The following is a 24,915-nucleotide window of genomic DNA, read 5'->3' on the forward strand; positions in this document are numbered from 1 at the left end:
ATGTAAATAAAAACTTTTATTTTGGATGCGATTAATCGTTTGACAGAACTAATTGTAATATTGAAAAGTAATTCTATTTATTCATCAATGTAGTGCTTGTTTATTTTATGGACATTTTAAAAATAACATGCAAGATTTAAGTATGTGAAATAGGAGATATCTGGCAACAGAGATGTTTGAGTGAGAGGGACTAACTAATGCTAGCACTGGAGGGGATGTTTCCGTGGCAGCCTTATTATCTGTGACCTTTTAAAAGACTTTATCGTTGCTTATTACACAGCTCTCTGGAATACTGGATTCTTATTGATGGTCTGATCAATGGTTCCCATTCTGTGGTCAGATATGTTTGTATATTGTGCTGAATTGTATAAATTACCATCGTCCCAGCTATACGATTTCCTACATAGCCGTTAGTCTCAAATTAGTCTGCAGTCATCCTTTAGAATATAACGCCGTTAAATTCAAGTGGATTCTGATTGGCTGCCAATGTTTTTATCGTTCATCAGCCGGAAACAAATGTTCTGGGAGTGATTCCAATGATGTAGGCTAGTTGTAAAAAGAGGACTTCCCTATTCTAATGATTGATTATTAAAACTTTAAATTATAGCTATTGTTGTAGTTGGTTAAGTGAACAGGATTTTAACCTCTATGTCTCTGTCTTTACTCATAGATCACCGGCATACGTTCCACCACACCCACCACCCTCTGTCCACCCACCTCCCCCCGCAGCGTTTCCGCAAGAGGGTGCTCAGTATGGACCGCCGGCGAAAGAAAAAGAGGAAGAAAAAGAAGACGTCCATGCCCCCGTCAGATGTCACACCCACTATTCATGAGGTGGATGAGGAGGAGGCGGAGTCTGAGACTGAAGGACAGTGCCAAGCAGCCACGCCTACTGAGCCATCTGAAGAGCTGCCACAGGTAACTGAAGTGTTTACCATATTACTAATTTTGCAGAATGCTTTATGTATATGTGATTTTTTAAGTACTGATATACCTGAATGACTTACTGCTGCATGGTATATTGTATCCCATGATGCAATGCACATGACTATACCCTCCATTTCAAGTGTGAAATAAGAAAATGGAAATAATATGAATGCAGTTTTTAATTGTAAGTCTCGTTCTTGACTCTTGTGATTGGACTATCAAGTTAAGACATTATTGTAGGGATGCAACTAACAATTTTGATAATCAATTAATGCGATTATTTCCGGATTCATTTTTTTTAAATTATTAAAATAATTGTAATCTTTTATTTACAAAATCCTGCCCAGTGTTGTCCTCCAAAACATTGCAATTTAAAAGCAATGAAAACAAATATAGTGAATTTATAGAGGATTTGTAGAGTTTCAACATAATGCGAAAAAGGGTTCACATTTGATTGCTTACCATTTGAAAGTAGTTCAAGTTAAAATAATTAAATTAAAAAGGATAAAGAAAAACAAAAGCCATTACATTAGTGCCTTTACTCTTACTGCTCTCATTAAAAAATACAATTACTTGTTATTACTTGTATCTAGAAATGTGAACTTACATAATGTCTAACAAGAAATATGTTAGATGAAAATGTTTAGATGAATATTTAGTCAGAATTATTGTACTACGTAGGTGCAATAGAATGCAAAAATAACCACCTGGACAGCACTCACCAAATTAAACATACAATAAAGTCATGTGACAATAGTGTAGAATACCATTGCTTGAAATGTTTCTCATTGCATTTGAATTCACATGCTATTTATAGTATGATGTGTACAGTACAGTTTCTTTGGGATAACTGTGTGAGAGATGGGGTAATGGAGAGATGCTGACAGGTGTTGTGATCTCACAGCTCAGTTTGGGAAGTGAGGAGGATCTGGCAGCCGATCTCCCTCTCACCAGCTTCCATATGGAGAGCGAGAGACCACCGAGTGAGGAGACCCTACCCAGCCCCGCTGGAATGGAAGAGCAGGAGGAAACACAAGAACGACTGGATGGAGGACAGGAGGAAGAGGTTTCCAACAGGTATTTGACTAATAAGCGAGGATGGATCTAAACCTTAAAGAGCTAAAAACACTTATGCATGTTAAATGGGTTGATTGAAGAATAAATTATAATTCCATCATCATTTTCTCACCATCATTTCGTTCCAAACAACATTTTGTGAAGATATTGAAAATATATTTTACTTGCAATCTTCAGTATGGATCAGATATAATAATAATATATATATAAAAAAAAAATTGTAAACTGTCACCATTGGCATAATGCAACATGAATAGCTAAAGTCAATTAATTTGACCAATAGACCTACCGATCCTATCCCATCTTGTAACTTGGTTCCAGATCCCAGGTGAAAACTGCCAGTTTGACCTCCCTCTCCCAAATGTGCATTCCTCAGTAAATATCCATCCATGACATTGAAAAAAAATAAATAAATAAATAGTCAACCCGAAAAGTTGTATTTGATTGCCCTCTGCTGGCTAACTGGCTTCTTGTAATGTACATAATTGTATGCATATTTGGTTAAGGTAAATGTACAAATAAACCATAATAGACTTGTATTTGTAGCATAGTGTAAAGTGTAAGTGTCCATAGTGTAAAGTGTCCATAGTGCACATAGTGTAAAGGGTAAAGTGTCCATAGTGTAAAGTGTCCATAGTGCACATAGAGGAGAGTGTGTTACTACAGGTGGTTTGTACAGGCCCACTCACCTGTGTGTAGCACACTTTGAATTGCACAAAAAATAAAAATAAAATAAATAAAAAAAAATTAAAGTTCCATACAGTTTTTCTTTGGTGTGGTAAGGTTTGGGGTGGGGGGTGGTCCATGTTTCAGGAGGTAGGGGTTTGCATGGGGTTTCAGAGGGGGACGGGGTGGTTTGACTTCAGGGCTCTCACAGCCTGGGGGAAAAAGCTGTTGAGCAGTCTGGCGGAGCGGGCTCTGATGCTCCGGTACCGTCTTCCTGATGGTAGGAGCTGGAAGAGACTGTGGGAGGGATGGGTGGAGTCCTTCACGATGCTGTTGGTTTTGCTGGAGCATCGTGTAATGAACCATTAATTTGTCCATTAAGTCAGTTAAAGTTAGTTTTAAGAAATGACAAATATAACACAACATTTCCATTTAAATTTTTTTTTGTCCTTTTCAGCATTTCTGAGAAATGGTTAACCCAGCCACCTAGAATCATGCTCATCTTTCACTCTATTAGCAATGCATCAGACTAATAACAGCGAACATAAAATTGGTTAAACGCATAGTTTTTAAGGCAATACTTAATTGTAGGTTTCTTTTTACAGGTTTAGCCCATCTCCAGAACCTGCCAGTATGACAACGCGAGGCTGGTTTCGCAGGAAGCCCGTCCACCGGCTGGCAGGAGCCCAGCGGACCAGCTACGACCTACGGGAACGCATCTGTATAGGCAGCATGACAGCCATAGAGACTGCGGTGTACCAGAAAGTACCTACAGACGAGGCAGAGGCTCAGATGCTAGCCAGTGCTGATCTGGATGATATGAAAAGTAAGCAAAAAATAAGTCAATTCTGGAAGGGATGTGAAAATAATTTTTAAAGAATAGAAATAGAATATAGAGTGCTAGAGTTAGAGGGTCAAATAAAGATGGAAGAGATGCGTTTTTAGCCAATTCTTGAAGATGGCTAAGGACTCAGATTGAATTAGGCATTACTAATAAATATCTAAAAATTCCTAAAATGCGATACATTTACTTGAGTAGCAACACTGCATGCGATTTAAGACTTGTTATTAAAGAGTATTAAAGAGTAATTTTTCTCACTGCTGCATTGGGAGATATTTTTAATATTTTTGTAAAGTAATATATAATACTATATAATGTATACACACACACACACATATATAAATGTGTGTGTATATGTATGTATGTAGGTATGCATATATATAATGGATCTTTATCTAATGCACTTTTTTAAGTATAAAGAAGTTAAAAACAAATAGAAAAAAAAAACATTACAAAATGACAAATGACATAATAGATCTGACGGTCTTAATACCTTGCAAATTTATGTTTCTCAAGTAAAATTATTTAGTTTCAAGAATTTTTAGACAATTTAACTGGAAAACAATATATATACATAAAAATATATATATATATATGTGTGGTGAGCATAAACCTTTCACAGATGGCTGATTAAACTAAGAAAGCTTTATTTCAGGGTCCTGATCTGTTTTTTTTTCCTTTAATGATAATCATGCATCTTCAAGACAGTACTTAATTAAGAAAGTACATCATTTTTATTTATGTATTATTTCCCCCTGGATTCTGGTCAACTTTATTTATTTATTTTTTTCAGCCCTGTAGCCTTTTGTCCTATGTCTAAAAATCAGTGCACTTACTCATTTGAGTTTTCAGTGTGTGTAGTCATGATGATTAGAAGAAGGATTAAAGCAGACAACTTGCATGCTGTTGCGGCCATTGGATCTTAATCGAAATCAGTGCTGTAACTCAAACAAAATTAGATAGGTGTGTTTGATTTCATGTGTCATTGGAGCCACACCAGTGAACGAGTCTCAGGCCGATGGTTTAACTTGATCTTGACAAGCCAAAGCTCGTGGTCCCTCCAAATGCTCATTAAACAGTCACCCCAGAGGAGGGGAGTGATGACAGGGAGAGTTTGTTTAGTGGACTTAGAGGTCTGCATTGGCAAGCTCTCTAGTAAGTTTGGGGGCGCTGGGGTATTCGTGTCCATACTCATAAATGTGTTTTGGTGGAAAGCAGAGCAGCAGGATCATTGGCTGGCCGTGGTCAGCACTCGTCCTGCACTCTCCTCCCTTTCCCGCGGTTGTAAACAAGCCTTCAAGATGTTCAGATGTGGTCAGGATCACTGGATCTGCGCCATGCACCAAAACGCTTCCCGTTGTTTTTACATTAATGATTATCCTTAATAAAGTAAGCTCAACTGATTACAGGGTATGACAGCCTAAGAATACTACTGCTCCATTAAAAACCCTTGCAGGAGTATAATTGGCACTTTCCACGAATAGAGTACACTCCGGTGTCCCATTACTTTGTTTTTAAGTATTATAAATGCACATCTCATATTTTTTTGGGTTGGGAGAAATGTTAGATAAACTGTTATTTGTGATAAAATCAACATAACATGAATAATAGGTAGGTAATATCAGATGTCTGTCCATAGCAGTGGTGACCGCAATTGTTAAGCTTAACTTTTCAACCCATTTACCAATGTTGTGAGGGGGAAAAAAAATAATGTTCATTCATTAATTACTTAATGACAAATCAGGGTTATTATAGATCAGGTTTGTCCAAACCTGTTCATTGAGGGTCACTGACTTGCAGAGTTTAGCTCCAACCTTAAATAAACACATCTGAACCAGCTAATCAAGGTCTTTAAGACTCACTAGAATCTTCCAGGCAACTGGTTGGAGCTAAAGACGTTGGCCCTCCAGAAACAAGATTGGACACCCCTGTTACAGATAACTAAGGTTGCATTTACATTATGTGGTTCAAGTGACCCCATTTCAATTTTTCCTCCTATGTGGCACAGATAGAACGTGTAAGCAGGAAGAAAGCGCATGGATTTGGATATTCTCAGATCAGTTTCAGACCTCATTCATGTGTGGAAATAAATCTGATATGAATTGGATATGTCCATTTGCGTCTACCATGTAAGTGGACAGATTGGGACAGATTGCCAAAGTGACCTCTCTCCCCCCTGCTATTTCAATGGAGGGGGGCTCCTACTAGAGGGGGGAAATGCATAAAATGTGAATGGGCTAGTTTTGAATAACCATTTTCCTGGTTTTGTTTCACAGACCTGGCAACCAGTCAGTTTGTCTACCCTGGGTTGTTTTACCAAGTGTATAGTGTAAAATGCGAAGTTCTGTCATGAAACTCTAGATGGCACAGGCTGATGGATCCTTAACGCAAACTGATTATATTAACAGTGTTAAACTACTTGGCACAAGCTGATTGGTTCATGTTGCATATGCAGCCAATAAGCATGCTGCTTTACATTTGAATTTTCACTACAGAATTTTGCAGTGCGCTTTCAGAGTTTCCCTGAAACCCTCCACCTTCCCCAGCTCCACCTGTATAGATCTGCTACAGGTTATTATACTGTATATGTTATTTGTGCAGCAGCAGTATGTCTTAAATACTCACAGCACTGTTTTGACATATGTATAGGCAGTAGCAAGTTCCTATACTTGCTTTGCAGCAGCAGCAACGATAATCTACAACAACAGCAATAACCAACAGCAGCAGAAATTCAGCAGCAGCAGCGTAACAGATCTAACAGATCTCGCAATGACCAAATACATTAACATCGTCATGTCCATTACCATGCTAAAGTTTTCCAAGAGTTGTCATGATATTGGATGCAGATGTCGGTTATGGGTGACTTTTAAAAGAAGATGTAAGTTATCAGAAAAAAAAAATCGGATATAGTCCACAAGATGTAATTGGGCATCTTGAAATGCAGTGCAAATGTGACCTAAAACGAAAACAATTTCATTTCATTTAGTTATGATAAACACTGTATAGACATAATAATAATAAAAATGTCAAAAAATACACAGCAGAATTACTAAAACTTTAACTAAAATTGAATTGAATTTGATTTGATTTTGATGTTTAATGAATATGTATTAATCAACAAATCTGAGATGTTGAGATAAACACAGTTGAGGTATCATAGTTGAAAAAAAAAAAAAAAAAAAAAAAAATATATATATATATATATATATATATACATACATGAAGAGTTTATTTGCCAAAAAACAGATAACTCAATTTTTTTCTTAATTTTCAAAAAAATGTTTTATTGTTATCATGTTTTTATTGTGTTAGCTGTTTTTTAAAGTTATTTTTTTTAACCTAGTCAAAATAACCCAGCTGCAGTTTGATTGAGAATAATTGGAATGCACAATGAAAAAACATGATTTTTGAGAATTGTAAAAAAAGCCATCTGTTTTTGCAAATGAACTCTTGAATTCTTCACACACACACACACACACACACACACACACACACACACACACACACACACACACACACACACACACATATATACATACATATATACTGTATATATAATAAAACTGCTCATGTACTATTTAGTTTGACATATTGAACTGGACAATGAATCATTTTTTAAAAGTTAGTCACTTCATGTCAGACTCTTGCTAAAAAACAAATGACATTTTTAAAAATTATTATTTTAAAAAACAAGATAAAGACACTATTTTACACCCTATTCATGGAAAGGCAGATTCCTGAAGATGTGCTACGTATGTTTTCCTAGAAGCAGGGGTTGTAAAGTTCTTCCGGACATGAAGGGTTTGGTTTAAAAAAAGCTATAAAATCTGGTTTGCAACAAGATCGACTTCTTTTTAATAGTTTAAGAAATAAGGTAGTTAAGACATTACGGCAGGCTAAGGCACAATTTTTTGTTAATATTCTAAATGAGGCTAAAGGCCTCATAGTAAAAGGGTATGGCAAACTATTAATAAATTGATAAAGAAAGACATTAAATCATGTAATAAATATTTAGAATAGGATTTTAAAGGAAGTATAATTGATAAATCTGACAAAATTGCTGATGCATTTAATAATTACTTTGTTGACTCAGTTCAAACTTTGAGTGATAAATTTGGAATAAGACATAAATAAATTAAATCAGTGAATTTAGAAAAATCTGCATTTCATTTGACAACAGTTACAGAGAGTATAATTTAGAATAATTTATATTTATATTTATATATTAATATAATTAAATGTTTTTTTAAATTCTAATGCCAAAGATATTGATGGTTTAGACTGTATTTTTTTTTTTTTTAAATAATAATGATATCTTTTTAGCACCAATTACTCATTTCGTGAATTTATCAATTACACAAACTACATTCCCAAGTTGTTGGAAAACGGGGTTAGTTACCCCAGTTTTTAAGACAGGTGATCCAACAAATGTTGTAAATTATAGGCCGATTTCAATTCTATCAGTAGTGTCTAAAATAGTAGAAAAAGTAGTAACTGATCAAATTGTGAAACAGCTGTTCCTCTGTGTGTCATGTGATGATTTTTTCAAGTCATGGGAATGGCTGGACACACTCTCCTTTATTGAACCAGATGATCCTCACAGAGTTTAGTGCATTGTTCCTTTTAACTATCAGGTGCCATTTAAAACATTCAAAATCATTAGGTTTGCTTATATGTTTGTTTTATGCTACATGATGAATGAAATGTTCTTGTGACCTTTTGATCTTTAATGTTACTACAGTATTCTAAAATGTATACTATATATAATTTTAAGTTATCATAATTAAATTATTCTGTATTTTGTGTATAATCATTGTTAAATTATTTAATCTTTATAATTACATTCCTGCATCTGGTTGGATTTTGAAAGCAGCATAGATATTTCCATCTAGTGCACCGATGCAGGCTCATTTCATGAATGATCCTGCTGTTTACTCTATGTGATGTAAGGTGCATGTAATATGGCTAAATAGTCCATACTCTGGCCAAGGCTAGCAGACTCTAGCAGAGTCTAGCAGAGTGCTTTTAGATGAGGGCTGCAGCGGCTCTGTGGATGCGATCCCTCTGGCTATAATTAACTTCACTGTTGCAATTGATTATCCTTCCCAAAGACCCGCCTTCAGCCCTTCCTGCTTTTAGAAAAGAGGAAGCATTGACTGCTGTACCGCAGCAAATTACAAATGAGGCCGCCACAGTGGAACAGGCCATTGAATTTAAGCCCTGCATCACACTAGCTTGCTATAAACCTCTCATATCCGAGTCTGTCCCGCACAATGCCAGTGATTTCATATGTGTGACACCTTTATAGGGCATTTAGATATATATATATCAGAATACTCACTTGTGTAATCCACTGAATTGATTTTCTCACTTATTTTTTGAATGACCCTTTTGTTTGCATCTTATTTTAAGAATGTGTTTGTTCATCAATTGTTGAATATCCACAAGTGTGTTTTTTTTCATATCTCAATTGTTTCTCCTAGACAGTAATGTGATGATTACAATACGATAACAGGCTTATTTTATTTTATTTTATTTTATTTTAATGTTTATGAAATATGTATTCAATAAATTCCTCTAATTTTAAAATGAATCATTTTACTGATTGTCCCATAATTCTCTTATATAGCAATGTGATTACAGTGGCATTACAGGGCAGAAAAAATGCATTAAAAAATAAAATAAAATAATATAATATCAAAATTTTGATATTTCTTGAACATATTTGATATTTCTTGAACATAAAACTTTTTTTTTTTTTTGCATTTATTAAATAATTTATTAGTTTGTTAATTGTTGAGTAACTACAAATGAGGTCTCTTTCAGTGTCAGGCCCCTCGTCTTTTTTTTCAAAAGTAAAAGATTTCAAAAATACATTATATGGTTCAAAATTATCAATTTTTATTTTATGCCAAAAATCATTTTGGATATTAAGATCATATTCCATGAAGATATTTAGTAAATTTCCTAACGTAAATATTAAAACATTTTTTTTTTTATTAATAAAATGCATTACTATGATATAAATCTCAATTTAAAAAAATGACCTTATGACTGGTTTTGTGGTCCATGGTCACATTTCTTATTGAAATCTCTCAAAATGAAATTATCTGAGCTCTTTATCTTATCTACATAATAGGCTCATTTCAGTCCATATTTGTTTTTCCTAATGAATTTTATTCTAAGACAAGAATTTAGAATTTTATTCTAAACATCTAAGACAAGTTCTTATCTAAATTAAACATTACTGAGTTATCTTTATGTTGCTATAAAAGAGCAATACGGTGTTCTTCTGATTTGTATAATATGTAAATAAACCTTGTAAATGTCTGACTATGTAGGCTTTTGGACGCATCTGGATGGTTATTGGCTCATCTCTGGGCAGGTAACCGCTTGAAAACAAGACAGCGTCGAGATCTAGAAACAGCCGTGGTTTCCATGGAGAGCAGTCATGTGGAGACTGTGCTGCGTGATGTGTGATGCACTTCATCGGCACCGCTGTTGTTTCGGATGTAGGATTTCACATGTGCTTTTCTGATAGGGTGGTGTAACCAGCTTCAGACCTGATGAGGGAAAACCGGACGGACTATGGCATCTCTGTCCCTCATGCAGCTGTGGGATCAATCGACAACGTCATGGAAATCACAGAGGCAGCCAATAGATTAGTGCGAGACCTCAAAAGTAGTTCAGTTGTATCAACATTTCCTCTGGATCGTCAGCCAATTTCAGTGTTCCCTGCTGTTTGCTTGCATACAAGCGGACACGTCTCACAGAACCACTGCTCATCTGTTTTGGAAACCCTGAGGACAGAAACTATTTTCTCGTCAGGCGTCCAGGTGGATATTACAAGCTCTCTGCGGATTGAGGGCCCAGCTGAGAGATTACCTTTTTCCTTCTTTCTTCTTGGACAAAATTTGATTTGAAACAAGATTAATTGCACGATTCATGGCCATTCCATAGTTCTTACTTCCAGGATCCATTCCTAAAACCCTGAAGATTGGACTGGGATGCAGTAAAGAGCAGTTTTGCATCAGTTTTTTGAGTTCTACATTATTGACAGGAGAAGGTACAAAATAGCGGCGCGAAAGAGGGTTGCATCCTGGATGATCCGGAGGTACCAGGTGTGGAGATGACAGACGTGGGGAAGGAGAAGGACACGAGAGGCGGCTCCGATGCGGACGCTGGGAAGGGGCATTATGGGGATCAAGAAAACCCTCTGGAGAGCTTCGCCGTGGACGGCTTTGAGGAGTTTGTGCTGGATTTTGATGATTATGACCTTCTGGAGTCCATCCATTCGCACCTTGGCTCCCCAGTCGAACCGATCCGTAAGTGTGCTTACTGTTAAAAGTTGGCAGCTTGGTGAAGGGTAATATTTTCCAGCCACCTTCGTTTTTGCAAATGTCACAGCGACCTCCACTTTGCTTCACACTTGCATCATTTTTCGACTGAATTTTGCCATTGTCTGTCTTTGACAAGTTTAGGTTCATAAATGGCAAAAAGCCTCAAAGAATGTCTAACAGGCGACTTTTGCTGAAACCCAATAGGATTTTCCATTCACATGACTGCGGTTGTGACATTGTAAAAATGCACTCCACCCTCTATAGAGCTTGCTCGCATTGGAAATTGATTGCTGGGAATTTGTTTTATTGATCCTGTTGGGAAATACAAGCTAATTAATGTCAAGCTGAGTCCTTGCAAACAGACTGCTGATATGAAACACATCATGGCCTCCAGTGATGTGGCATGTTTGAGAAAATGGATTATGAAGTTCCTCATCCCCTCCTGTTGACACATACATGTGGTGTCAAACCTCCACACGCATCTCAGGCCAGTCATAATACACAATAACTTGATTCAGACATAAAGTGCTGTGATTTTTATTGATATTTCTCATGTATTGTGGTTAGAGGTTTGCACTTCTGCAATTAATTGGGCCTGAAGCACTTGTGGCGAAGCGTTTTTTGTGTTATTTTTTTTATTTTACTAAAACTTTCTTTGACTTGCACTCTGGTCTTAAAGCAGATTTAAAAAGTAATACTTTTATTCAGCAAGGATGCATTTAAAGATCAAAAGTGTCAGAAAGGACTTTTACGTTGTTAAAAACTATTGTTTTCAACATTGGTAATAATAATCATGTTTCTTGAGCACCAAATCAGCTTATTAGAATGATTTGTGAAAGATCATGTAACTCTAAAGACTGGAGTGATGATGCTGAAAATTCAACTTTGTCATCACAGGAATAAATAGCATTTTAAAATGCATTGAAATAATTCAATTCAAAGTTGGTGAGCAGAAGAGACTTCTTTCAACAACATTAAAAAAATCTCACTGGCTGCATACTTGTGAATGTGCATTTGAGTTTACGTTGATAGTCAACTGTGGTATGATTGCAATATTTGCATATTTCATATATTTACATACTGAATAATCTTGTCATTACATTGCATCGGATCTGATGTGCTGTCGACGGAAGATAATGTCATTGTAATATTTGCATATGATTAGTCATCTTTCTTGCATCAGCCATAGACTGAATCAATCATCAAGAAGTTAATATTGACTAACTTCCATATTTTAGACACAATATAAGTAGTTGAAAAACTTTTAAAAGAATCCAAATTAAGATTATGGTTTGTTTGGTTTTCAAGCTTGAATGCGTACCATTCATTGTAATTGCCTGAAAAAAGCAACCAGTACATTATCCGTTCTCTTTTTGTGTTCTACTGAAGAAAGAAAGTCATACAGGTTTTCAACATGAGTAAATAACCACCAGATGTTCATTTTTTGGAGAAACTGTTCCTTATATAAAACACGATGGGCCTGAACCATTCCAGTTTAAACACTGCTTTGGACTAAGAAGCATACTTATATTTTGATAAACAGTAAAATCCTCAGGCCTGATGCTTTTGTCTTTGTGTAGACTGGTGAGTTTCCCTCGAGGTCTTTGTCTGTCTGTGATTCTCTCTGCGGTCCCTCTGGGAAAGGTCTGTGTGAAGAGCAGACAGACAGTCTAGCAGAGATCAATTTCTATCTTATCTCTCAGTCTCGCTCTTTCTTTTCAGCTACACACACACACACACACACACACACACATAAAACTTTAATTTGAACTGGAATTTGTTTGTATTTAGGTCAATAGCAAAGGCGAAAAAAAAAAAGGTTTAAAATGCATGAGACATGATATAATTTATTTAAAAAATTCTATATAATGTTTTTCATATAATGTGTTTTATTTGGTGGACAGAATTTTTCAAATATTAATATTTTAACACTTTTTTTATTATTGTATCCAGTGTATTCCTCATTTAAGCATTTTGACAGTATGTTTGGAGGTGTCCCAATGTCCAATAGGTAAAGCTAACAAAATAAGGGAGGACAGATCGAATGCTTGAATTGAGATTTAAAATCAGCACTTTTGTGCGTCAAACACCGGTTAGTGGCCTGAGTTGGCTTCGTCCTGTGGTGTTTTGATGAAAACTTGGCTGTTTTGGTCTCCTCTAGGATTTTTGCTTTCTTGCCATGAAAAGCACAACCAGAGTACAGCCAAAAGGCACGGCCGCCATATTGTTAGCGCTGTACCCCTGGGAAATGGCCCAACACCAGTGTGTGCACTTCAAAATTATGCAGAGCCTTGTTTTTTATGAGGGGGTGTTTAGAGGCAGGAGCGACTCTAGGAGAGAAAGAATAAAAAATTTAAGTTTGTTTACCGAACATCCCCGGGCTACAGCTGAGGCCTTTGGCGTCCTGGCAAGCCTCAACCCTTGGAGAGCCCCGGCCTTTTACTTGGCACTCTGAACAGCTGGAGAGAGAGGTTTTCTCATAATACACCCCTTCAATTATCCCAAATTCAATAAAAACCTCAGTTTGTGGGCTAAAATGATACAATATTAAATCACAGCATTTTTTTTGGAAAGGCCTAGCATCCAAAATACGCCTCTTAGTTGTGCTCAGCTGAGAAGGCCTCTGATTCTCTTGTTTTTCTAGGCACTCTTTTATTCGCAATCACACAAATGTATGCAATTTCATTGCTACAGTTGAGTAAAAGCTATGTGCACCCTTGGATTTACCATGTACTTCTGTATAAATTGGTCATATGGCCATTTGTTTCGTCGACGACGGATGAATATCAAGGCATGTGGGCGTTTTTTAATTCTCTTCATCTTTATGCAAGTTCTTAATGTTCTGTAATCTTTAACAATTCTTAATGTTATGTCTTCTGAAATCTCTTTTTCCAGGCATGGATCAGGCAAAGCTTTCTGCGAATAGAATCATATCCAAATTTGTGAGTTTTTTTTGTATTGCGGTACAGCTCTGACCAACAACTCCAATCTGGTCATTGTGTCCCTGTCAAGTCTCACACTTGCTGGTTTTGCACCAAGTCTACTTGCATGATGCATTTCCTGTATTTGGCCCAAGTGTTCAAGTGTGTGTACAGTAGAACGTTTTGGTTACCTGATGGGACACACTTACAACATAGCATTGTAATGCAAGTCGATGCAAGTAAAGTTCTTACAGAGCAGCACTGAAAGGGATAGTTCACCCCAAAAATTTAATTTTGTCATCATTTACTACTAGGTATTTTGAAGAATGTTGGTACCCAAACAGTTGATGGTAGCCATTGACTTCCACAGTATGGTTTTTTTTTTTTTTTGTGAACTATTCCTAAACTTCTAAATGTCTGTTCAGAAGTACGTTTTAAACCGACAGCACAATCAAATGATTAAAAAGTAGTTATAATCCTTTTACAGAATAAACATTCAAATCTCTGCATCCATAGAATGTGCAACACTTTTTATGCATAATATCTGAATGATGGGATAGGTTTAGCCTCAAATAGTATGTTGAAGGTGTGAATCGTTTTTTTAAATTATTATTAATATTTTGAAATAGCTATTATTTCAGGTTTAATTTTTTATTTTAGTCTAATTTATAGTTATTTTGTTATGTGCTTCTGCTATTTTTTCCATTACTATTTAGGTTTAATCCATTTTTAGTTCAGTTTTAGTTTTTATTTACTTCTAATTAGCATTTTATTTCAAGGCAACATTACCAATTTTCATTTAGTTTGTTTTTATTTAATTTCAGCTAAACAAAAATGTTTTAATAATAGTTTTAGAGTTTATAATCGTTCTAGTTAATGCTAATAGCCCTGCTATGAATGTTTACACAGTCTGTTCAAGAAAAACACAAAAACGTATGTTTGCGCATTTTTTTGTTTTAAGGAAACTGTGTTTTTTAAACAGTTTATGCACAAAACCATGGTAAATTGAAGGGTTCACTTATTTTTCCCACCCCACATCTTTAGCTGCCTTTACAAACCTGGCAGTTCTATTTACTGTATTTTCCTAACCCTTTATTTTTACTTTCACTTTAAGGTCACCGTTTTGAGGACAATCCTGGGGTTAGACGTCACCTCGTCAAGAAATCATCACGCTGTCAAATACCACGAACCAGCAATAGCTCACCTCCTCTGTCCAGCCTGAAGAGGAGGAAGAGGACGGACAAGAAAACTCATGAGGTGAGTGCTGAGCTTCCTAACTGCACAGAGAAAAGAAAAATGAGACCTACTTTCACACAGCCAGATGTACAGTTTGCTCCACATTATAACTTATTATTGTTAATTTAGACTAAAGTAAACTGACCAGACACAGTTTATTTTGTTTTAATATGGCATTTATGAGATGATGTATCAATAACAGAACAGTGTGGAAAAATTATTCAAAAAATAGCATGGCAGACTCTCACAATTATAAAGTAAACACTGAAAAACTAGCCGAAAATGTGTATTGATTTTGAGATTCTGTCTTGCTCCTCAAGAGCAAGCTCAAAGTAAAGCCTTTGTTTTCCCCAGACTGACATTGATACTTATAATGAGGTAGTGTTAATAGAGATAATCAATGTGGAGGAGCAGAAGGGACCCCAAACTCTGTGATCTTTTCTTTTTCTGATATCATTGATCCGTTTCATCCAGTGGGCTTCAATAAACGGGTGAAAGCAGTGTCTCTAAATCAGCTGGATTAATTACATAAGGCTCTTAGTCAGTCAGCACCAGAGTCTCTGCTATTCATCTGCTGACCTAAGCTCTGGGTGTGTGTGTGTGCGCGCGTTTTTGTGACAAATGAGGACATAAATTTGTATAATGACACAGGTATGACACAGGTATTACAAGGTAAAGGTGACTTTTCAGGACATTGACCCATGTCCCCACTTTTCAAAACGCTTATAAATCATACAGAGTGAGGTTTTTTGGGGGAAAGTAGAAATGCACAGTCTCCTGTGAGGGCTAAGTTTAGGTGTAGGGCAATAGCACATACAGTTTGTACAGTATAAAAACCATTACGCCTATTGGATGTCCCCACTTTTCACAAAAACAAACGTGTGTGTGTGTGTGTGTTCGTTCACTACTCACTGCTGTGTGTCTGCACTTGGATGGGTTAAATGCAGAGCACAAATTCTGAGTATGAGTCACCTTGGCTTGGCCACACGTCACGTCCTTTCCTTTCCTTTTCCTTGCCTCCTTTCCTTAGTTGGAGAGTGAAGGTAGACATCATTTGCAATCCTTCATGAGTGAAAGATTCATGCTGGCTTCTATTGTAACAACAACTTCTCTGATTGGTTGTCATCATTTTGTGGGTAGCAAAGCTCTCAGCACTGAGAATTCGGTAATGAAACCCTGAAAATGAAACTAACTGAAATCTCACTTACTCACTGAAGCGTAAATCATCACATAACAACCTCGGAGCTCACGGTAGGTCTGTCTTGAAAGGTTTTTAGTCATTTTGATAGATCCATGCATCAATGAGAAAAATTGTACAAAACAGAGTAACAAAAACAAAGACAAACACCCACTTTTCTTCAATGGGTACAGGAAGTAAAATAGTAAGCAATAATATGAAAAAGGGTTCTTCACACAATCTCAAATCAAAAACTCCAAATAACAAGCCCCATTCAACGTAAACCAGGTTACAAAACTTATAAAGGGTGTAGAAAACAACAGGCAGTGGCTTGTTTGTGCCTAATAAAACAAATAGAACACAGAATATGAGCAATCAGCACATTTCACCACATGGGGAAGTCGTGGCCTAATGGTTAGAGAGTCGGACTTGTAATCCAAAGGTTGCGGGTTCGAGTCCCCGGCCGGCAGGAATTGTAGGTGGGGGGAGTGAATGTCCAGCACTCTCTCCACCCTCAATACCACAACTGAGGTGCCCTTGAGCAAGGCACCGAACCCCCAACTGCTCCCCGGGCGCTGCAGCAGTGTGTTCACTGCTGTGTGTGTGCACGTTGGATGGGTTAAATGCAGAGCACGAATTCTGAGTATGGGTCATCATGCTTGGCTGAATGTCACTTCACTCACTCATGAATGCATCACCCACTTTATACACAGTTCATATTTTTATCTTGTTTTGAGCATATTAATCAGTAAATAGACTAAAGGTAACAGTACACACTTTACACAGGGTTCAATCCTTTTCATGCAATATACGGAAACACACTTTGGGAGAATAAAATGAACAAAACTCACTCTTATTAAGCCTCTGAAGCACACAGAAAAAGCTCACGTGGTAATTGGCACTTGTGTGATCTCACGTATTGTTTCTCTCCCCTCTAAGTTTGGGGGAAGTCGTGGCCTAATGGTTAGAGAGTCGGACTCGTAATCGAAAGGTTGCGGGTTCGAGTCCCCGGCCGGCAGGGATTGTAGGTGGGGGGAGTGAATGTCCAGCGCTCTCTCCACCCTCTCCACTGAGAATGAATGAATGAATGAATGATGCATTTATATAGCGCTTTATTGTGTATTGCTGTACACCCAAAGCACTTTACAATCATGTGGGGGGGGGTCTCTCCTCAACCACCACCAGTGTGCAGCATCCACTTGAGCAAGGCACCGAACCCCCAATTGCTCCCCGGGCGCTGCAGCATGGCTGTGTGTTCACGGTGTGTGTGTGTGTGCATTTGTTCACTACTCACTGCTGTGTGTGTGCACTTGGATGGGTTAAACGCAGAGCACCAATTTCGAGTATGGGTCACCATACTTGACAATACGTCACGACTTTACTTACTTTTACTTTACTAACACAGTATAAAAGACCTCTCACGTGCAGGAACACAATGCTTGTATCGGCAAATTAAACCATCCACTCAATAAAATCACACAGCTGTAATCACCACACACTCACAAGTTGATATAAAGCTGGAAATGTCCTCTCTTTAACAGTTTTATCAACTATTTCTTCCTCTGTGTAACTCCTGTTTCTAATTTTGCTCTCTTCCAGTCTGACATGCACTTCCCACGAACTCTTAAATTAGGTCCCGGGGAGCATTTCCAAGATGGCCGCCAAGTGAACTGAATTGCCTTGAAGTAACTTTGGTTACGATTCATTAAAAATGCTTTATGATGTGCGTTTGACACCGTGTTCTCCGTAGGTGTTTGTGGAGCTCAATGAGCTGATAGTGGACAAGAACCAGGAGATGCGCTGGAAAGAGACGGCACGTTGGATCAAGTTTGAGGAAGACGTGGAGGAGGAGACGGATCGCTGGGGTAAACCGCACGTGGCCTCGCTATCCTTCCGTAGCCTGTTGGAGCTCCGCAGGACCATCACACATGGTAAGAGTCAGCCGCTCTGCCAGCCCACTCAGAGCCTGTGATCCTGTTCCAATCCTAACATCCACACGCTTGACAAACCAGTGCCGTATGACTGACAGAATTCAACTGGACACTTAAATTAGATAAATGGATTAAACCCTCTTGGGCATATCCACTTTTTGACCATGAAAAACGGATGATTTTCAATCCGAGGATAACAAGGTAAACAGTGCATTAGTTTCAAAAAAGCATGACAAAAAAATTCAGTCAAAACACATTAGTGAGAAGGTTTTTGGTAAGTTTCAGTTCCTGTGGTTGTGGAACCAAAATGACAACCCTGACAAAAGGCATCTTTCATGGACGACAGTGATAGACTGACATGAGGTTTTGCCAAAACAAGAAAAAAAAAGTACTGTGGTCATGTAGAAGTAGGCGGTAAGATCAGAATATGAGTAACTTGATATCATGGCAACAGTATATGTCATAATATAGTTGTTTTTGTTGAGCATTTGTTTGAAAATGGTGCAATGCTTACCAAATAATCTGTTGAATTAAATACTTTACAAATGCAAGCTACTTTGATTATTTTCTTCTTTTATTTGCAACTTGAAAAACCAAACGTTTATGCAGAAGATTATTCATAACAAATAAATGAGTAAGTCTGGCATTAGTGCAAAAACAGCTTCAAAATATGTAACACTTGAGTAAAAAAAAAAAAAAAAAAAAAGAATCATAACAGTGAAGCTAATATTATAAAACCGGTAGTTCTGGCTCTAAATTAAATAATATAGCAGAAACCATATTTACTGTCATACCATCATAATACTATGGCATACCATAACCTTGATATTACAATGGTACATGTCCAAATAAAAAATACAGTATTTCCATTGTGCTATACCCTGATAGTTTGTAAATGTAAAATATAAACTACAATATATACTATAATTTTAAAATGAAAACATACACACACGCACATGCACACACATATGTACAGTGTTGGGGGTAACACATTACAAGTAACATGAGTTAAGTAATCAGATGTCTTTTTTCAAGTAACTAGTAAAGTGAGGCAATACCTTTTAATTTACAAGAAAATATCTAAATTACTTTTTCAAATAAGTAACACCAGTTACTTTCTTTTCCATGTATTGATTGAAAGCTGCCCTGTCCCCATGTTGAGAGAAATCGGGAGTAAGATGTTATTTTAGTTCTAGAATAAATGTGAACATGCATTAATTAATCTTACTCACAAAAACACAGATTCAGTATTCCTCAAAATGAATAAAAACAGTGAAATGCAACTCAGAATATGATGCAAACCTGGAATAATTAAATAATACAAATATCCTTTGTGTACTTAATCCCGTTTTATTAACCAGTGTCTTTGCTGCTGACCTTCGATGATCCAATTCAGCCATACTAAGTCAAAATTACTCAAGATAAACTAACATTTGTTCTTCTTTTTTTATATCGATGAAGAGTGTTGAACTTTCTTCTTCTGTGTTCTACGACGTGAATTTACTTTTTCTACGGCCTCATGCTTTTGATGTGAAAGGACTTTTACATTTGCCAAAAATATAACTTTTTATATTAAAAACAAACAAGCAAGCCCTGCCCAGATTTGAAAAGTAATGCAAAAGTAACATATCACATTACTTTCCATGAAAAGTAACAAGTAATGTAATTAGTTACTTTTTTAGGGAGTAATGCAATATTGGAATGCATTACTTTTAAAAGTAACTTTTCCCAACACTGTATGTATGTATGTGTGTGTACAGTACACATACAGTACATATATATAAAGAATATTTCTTTAGAATGATCCCATAATTTGGCTTCTTTTGCATTATTCTGTTATATAAGCTGACAGGGGTGCAGTGTTACCATTTAACGCATATATGCCAATATATATAAACAATATCATAAACATTGGATTCTGTTACCCAGGTGCCATAATGCTAGATCTGGATCAAACCACACTCCCTGGCATCGCCCACTTGCTGGTGGAAACCATGATAATCTCAGACCAAATCAGAGCCGAAGACCGAGCCAACGTGCTGCGAGCCCTGCTGCTCAAACACAGGTTAGTGGAGGTCAGAAATCATTACTCCAAACAAAGCTCATATTGATCTTCTTTGCTGTGGGCCTTGATGTCAATGTCATTTGTCACAGCTGCCCGTATTGGTTTCCTGCTAAATGAAGTGGTGCAATTACATAACAAATAGACTTCATATGACAGCGCACCAAGCTCATGCCACTTGAGGTTTTAATGACATGTTGCTATTGCAGCTGCAGAGACATCAGATACTGTTACATCGAAGGGTGTTTAAAGGAATAGTTCACCACAGCATTGTTTACTCATTCCCATTAAACACAAAAGGAGATGTTAAGCAAAGTGTCTGAGCTGCTCTTTTATCATGCAAGTTATTTGTTTCCTCCAAATAAACAATCTTATTATGGTCCGAGTTATGATTTCAGAAGACTTGGAGGATAGTGCACAAGTAACATGGCCTATTTTTGTGGTGCTTTGAAGGTGCTTTTTTGGAGATTGGCCATATAAATCACCATGCATATGACATTAATTTAGTTTCTTCACGTAAAAACATATAGGCCTAATGCAGGGTCAGAATAACATGATGGTGAGTTTTCGATTTCACGACAGCCTCCTTTCTTGAAGGATTTTGAAGTGCCATGTGTTTTCTTTGTTAAGCTCAGCTCAGCCTCTGGATCTCGCTCTGAGGTCAGAACCGTACTCTACCTGAGTACTAAAAAAATGTATATCGCATGGCCTCCGCTGCAGAAATCCAGGCTGCATTAATAGTTTGAATCAGTACCTTTTCTAACCACATTTGTATTAATGGTAAAGATGGTAAAGACATATATAATATTACAAAAATTTCTTTTTTTATACAAATACTATTCTTTTGAACTTTGTATTCATCAAAGAACCCTAAAAAATGCTCCACACTTTCCATAAAAATATTAAGCAGCACATCCGTTTTCAGCAAATGTTTCTTGAGCAGAAAATCAGCGTGTTAGAATGATTTCTGAAGAATAATGTGATACTGAAAACTGAAGCAATGGCTGCTAAAAAAATGACTGCTCTAAATTTTTGAACAGTATTATATAACGTATTTGCAAATAATATTTTTTTTTAGGTGTGGCTTGAATGTTCTAGTAATTCATGGGACCGCTGTATATGTTTGATTAAAATTAATATGTGTTTGTGATTAATTGTTTATTCTTGTTCCTAGGCTAAAACTAACAAACACCTTTCCTCTAAATATTAAGGACAACACATTTAGGCATCTCTATTCTTCAGTGAGTGCAACAAAGTTTAAAAACCAGTTGTGCTTTTATATAATTGAAGGGACGTTGGAACTGCTCAGAGATGCGTATTTGTGGTCAGCTAGAGGGATTCACTTTGCCAGGCTATGAAACATACGCACAGTTAAACGTGATGAATTCAAAAACCAGATTAAGCCTCTCTACAGCGTTTCCCATCATCTCAGATGTCGTTTTTAATGGGAAAACCTGTCAAATTAGTCACAAATATGTCTTTGTAATGTGGAAAAAAATACATCAAGGTGCTCTAAGTTAGGTCATTAGTTACTCAAGTGTTTGGAAATGTTTTCAAACACAATTCAATGTCACACCTTGTCTCTTTGTTTTCTTTGTGTGTTTAGTTTGGCTGGAGCATGGCTGGAGCATAACTAGATTGCAAATGAGGCTTAATGAGTGTGCCGATGTCAAGCGCTGGATACGGTTGCGGTGACGTGTTTAACAAAGCTGGGCAGCCACTCTTTATGCTTCACTTTTTTCAGGACGCATAGAAGCACCCAAAGCAAACCAAAATTAGTCTTTTGTGAAAAACAATAAAGGCATTTATTAATTCATTGGACTGCCTCTGCAGTCGATTTTTAGAGCTGTATTCTGTTTAAATATTCCCTGGTTTTATCTAGCCACATGTTGCTTTTCTGTTGTCTTTAGCATTTTATACTGATTGCTTTGGCACGTGTTTCTTCGAGAGAACAGGGAATGTGGTTTGGTTTTGTAGTTTGGATTCTGCTATCCTGACATGTTGGGTTTTGTGTTTGCTTTGCAAATATTGCAAGCGAAGATGGAAAATTGCCTTTTTGGACATTGATAAGCAAGGAAATTGCTGTACCCGTGGAGCTAAATAAACACGAGAGCAGGGGTATTTGTCACACAGAGGAGAACAAACGGACTCGAATAGCTTGACAGATTAAAGAAGTCATAACATTTTCACTATTAAAGGCATAGTTCACCCAAAAACAAAATGAAAATACTGTCATTTATTCACCCTCTTGTCATATGACCCATATTAACTTACATTCTTCTGTTGAAAACAAAAAGTAAATGTTTTTAAAGAATGCCCTGGCTGCTATTTTTTAGTTTAATGAAGGTGAATGACAACATTGTGACAAACAAAACACCATAAAAGTATGAGGATGAATAAATAATGACAATTTGATTTGAACTATCTTGAACTATATTTGGCTGAACTATCCCTTTAATGCGTCATGTTTATATAATAGAGAGTTGTGTTGCAAAAAAAAAAAGAAAAGAAAGAAAAGTATTTACTTCATCAGTATTTTCATCTTTTCATCCAAAAATACGTTAACATCCATAAAACAAGCTAAATTTACTTAAGAAGAAAAATTTGTGAGGTAATAAGATTTGTTTTCATAGAATATATATTGAATTTTCTTAACCCATTACATTAGCAAACTTTTTCTTTTTTCTTATTTCTTGTATAAACCACTCTTTTTTTGTTGGATGTTTTGCTCATACAGTAAATAAATATAGAAACCACTAATTCAATTACTTTTTTATTATTGTGTGTGTGTGTGTACAGTATGTGTATATATATATATATATATATATATATATACAGAATATGTGCTTGTGCTTTTACCTTTCATCTTATTTGCAGACTTTTTGTGCATTTAACATTCTTACATGGAAAATTTCTCACTAGATTTCTCAATAATGTCTCTTGTCCAGTCACCCCAATGATGAGAAAGAAGGCCTTTTCCATCGGAACCACTCTGTCACCAGTCTGGGCGGCTTCCGTCACAATCACAACCACGTTCACGACACCAGCCTGCCCCTGGTGTCCCAGGACCACGAGGAGATGCACGACAGCAAAGCGGCGGAACATGACAAAGAGGTGTTTGTGACATTACTTGTGAGTCGCTTGCTTGTATGCATGTTGTAGAAAGGACTCAAGCTTCTAGATAATTGCTGCCAAGGTTACTGGGCCAGAGGTAGTCACCTGGAGGACACCAACTTTGACTTTTGTTGGAGCCCTTGGTCCCTTCAGGGAGCATTGCTCTGGAGGCCAGCACCCAAGAGATGTAAATGTTTGGTTACAACCAACCCTACTGAGGAACGATATAGCTTAGACTAGCCTACAGTGGTTTGCTGGACTTAGTTGACCAGAAATCTGGTTTGTTTTGATCATTTGAACGGGGTTTGGATACTTGTCAGCTGGGCTGAACAACAAAACTGAACATCTGCTTGGAAAACCAGCTTAACCAGTTTTAACCAACCTAAGATTTCACCACTTTCAGGCCCACACGGAATCAGAACTGGAACGATCGTCATTGCATTGTTTTTAAATGAAATATCTTGGCTAATTTCTTTATACTCTTAACTACCAATAAGAGTGTAGCGTTGTATTTAACACATTTTACCCTATTTAAATACATTCTACAGAATCCCACATGTTTTCAGGTATAATCAACGAAACTGAAAAAACTATTTTACATTTACATTACATTTACATTTAGTCATTTGGCAGACGCTTTTATCCAAAGCGACTTACAATTGGGGAATACAAAAAGCGATTAATCTTGAAGAGGCAATCAGACAGAGGAAGTGCTCGTAACACCAAGTCTCAGTCATTGTTCAAATAAGTACAAGCTAGTAGGTGGAGAGAAAGATAGAGGGAAAGTTTTTTTTTTTGAGTTTAGGATGAAGTCAAGTACTGCCGAAAGAGATGAGTTTTCAGTTGTTGCTTGAAGGTTGCCAGGGATCCGGCGTTCCGGATAGGGGTGGGAAGATTATTATTTTCTTTTTTATTTTGTCTTTTCCACTTCAAATATTTAAAATACATTTATTTGAGAAGCAAAATGGCATAAGATACTAAGTTTAGAGTTTTTGCTTACAACAAGAAACAATCGGCCAGTTGAGTAAGAAACAATCATTTTGCTTAGATGTACAGCATCTTGATTTAGATATTTGCACCAGAAAACAAGACAAAATACTACGCAAGAAAATATTTTTTTGCAGTGAAGACACATCTGCACATTCGGTCTGGGCCTGGTTAGCAGCACCGCTAATGCTTGGATCATGTAAGCTGCTCTGCCACATGTGCAGGATTAAGAGTAATAGTGAGTTTACAGGTGCTTCCAGTTAAACTTTTGATACATTAGCTGTGAAACTATGAATGTTCCCCATGGCTAAAAATGTTGGCACAATCGAAACAGCCCATATAAAAAGTGAAGACGTATTGTGTTAAATTGATTTAAAGTGATTTACCATTCACGTTTCCACTTTGTCACCTGGATCTGTAGGCTTAGATTTGCGCTCTGTGATACAAAACAGGCACAATGGTTCATTAAAATTCACAAAACGTACTCGCACCCCGAACACATGAGCAAAACAGTCGTGTGGAACAATAAACAATCGGAGCGAGGGCAGCTATGCATGCACTATCTGCCAAAGCTTTTCTGCCACAGCTTGAGGCTGATGTGTGACGTTCAAATGGCACTAACTATGTTCTTCTGTC

At 36.8% G+C, this 24,915-nt stretch overlaps 1 protein-coding gene across 1 annotated transcript in view; it reads left to right on the top strand.

The window, feature by feature from the left end:
* Positions 1–24,915, top strand: part of LOC306875865 (anion exchange protein 3-like) — a gene marked incomplete at both ends in the record, with an annotated part of 52,232 nt that overhangs the window by 18,679 nt on the left and 8,638 nt on the right. Inside the window, 7 exons of the mRNA XM_079426616.1 lie at positions 671–918; positions 1,832–2,004; positions 3,276–3,496; positions 14,887–15,029; positions 17,936–18,116; positions 20,046–20,181; positions 23,127–23,292. Coding sequence (XP_079282742.1) covers positions 671–918; positions 1,832–2,004; positions 3,276–3,496; positions 14,887–15,029; positions 17,936–18,116; positions 20,046–20,181; positions 23,127–23,292 — 1,268 coding nt within the window. The remainder of the gene's footprint in view (positions 1–670; positions 919–1,831; positions 2,005–3,275; positions 3,497–14,886; positions 15,030–17,935; positions 18,117–20,045; positions 20,182–23,126; positions 23,293–24,915) is intronic.

This window comes from Barbus barbus (assembly GCF_936440315.1).
Source record: "Barbus barbus genome assembly, chromosome: 10".
In the NCBI taxonomy this organism is placed as follows: Eukaryota; Metazoa; Chordata; class Actinopteri; order Cypriniformes; family Cyprinidae; genus Barbus; species Barbus barbus.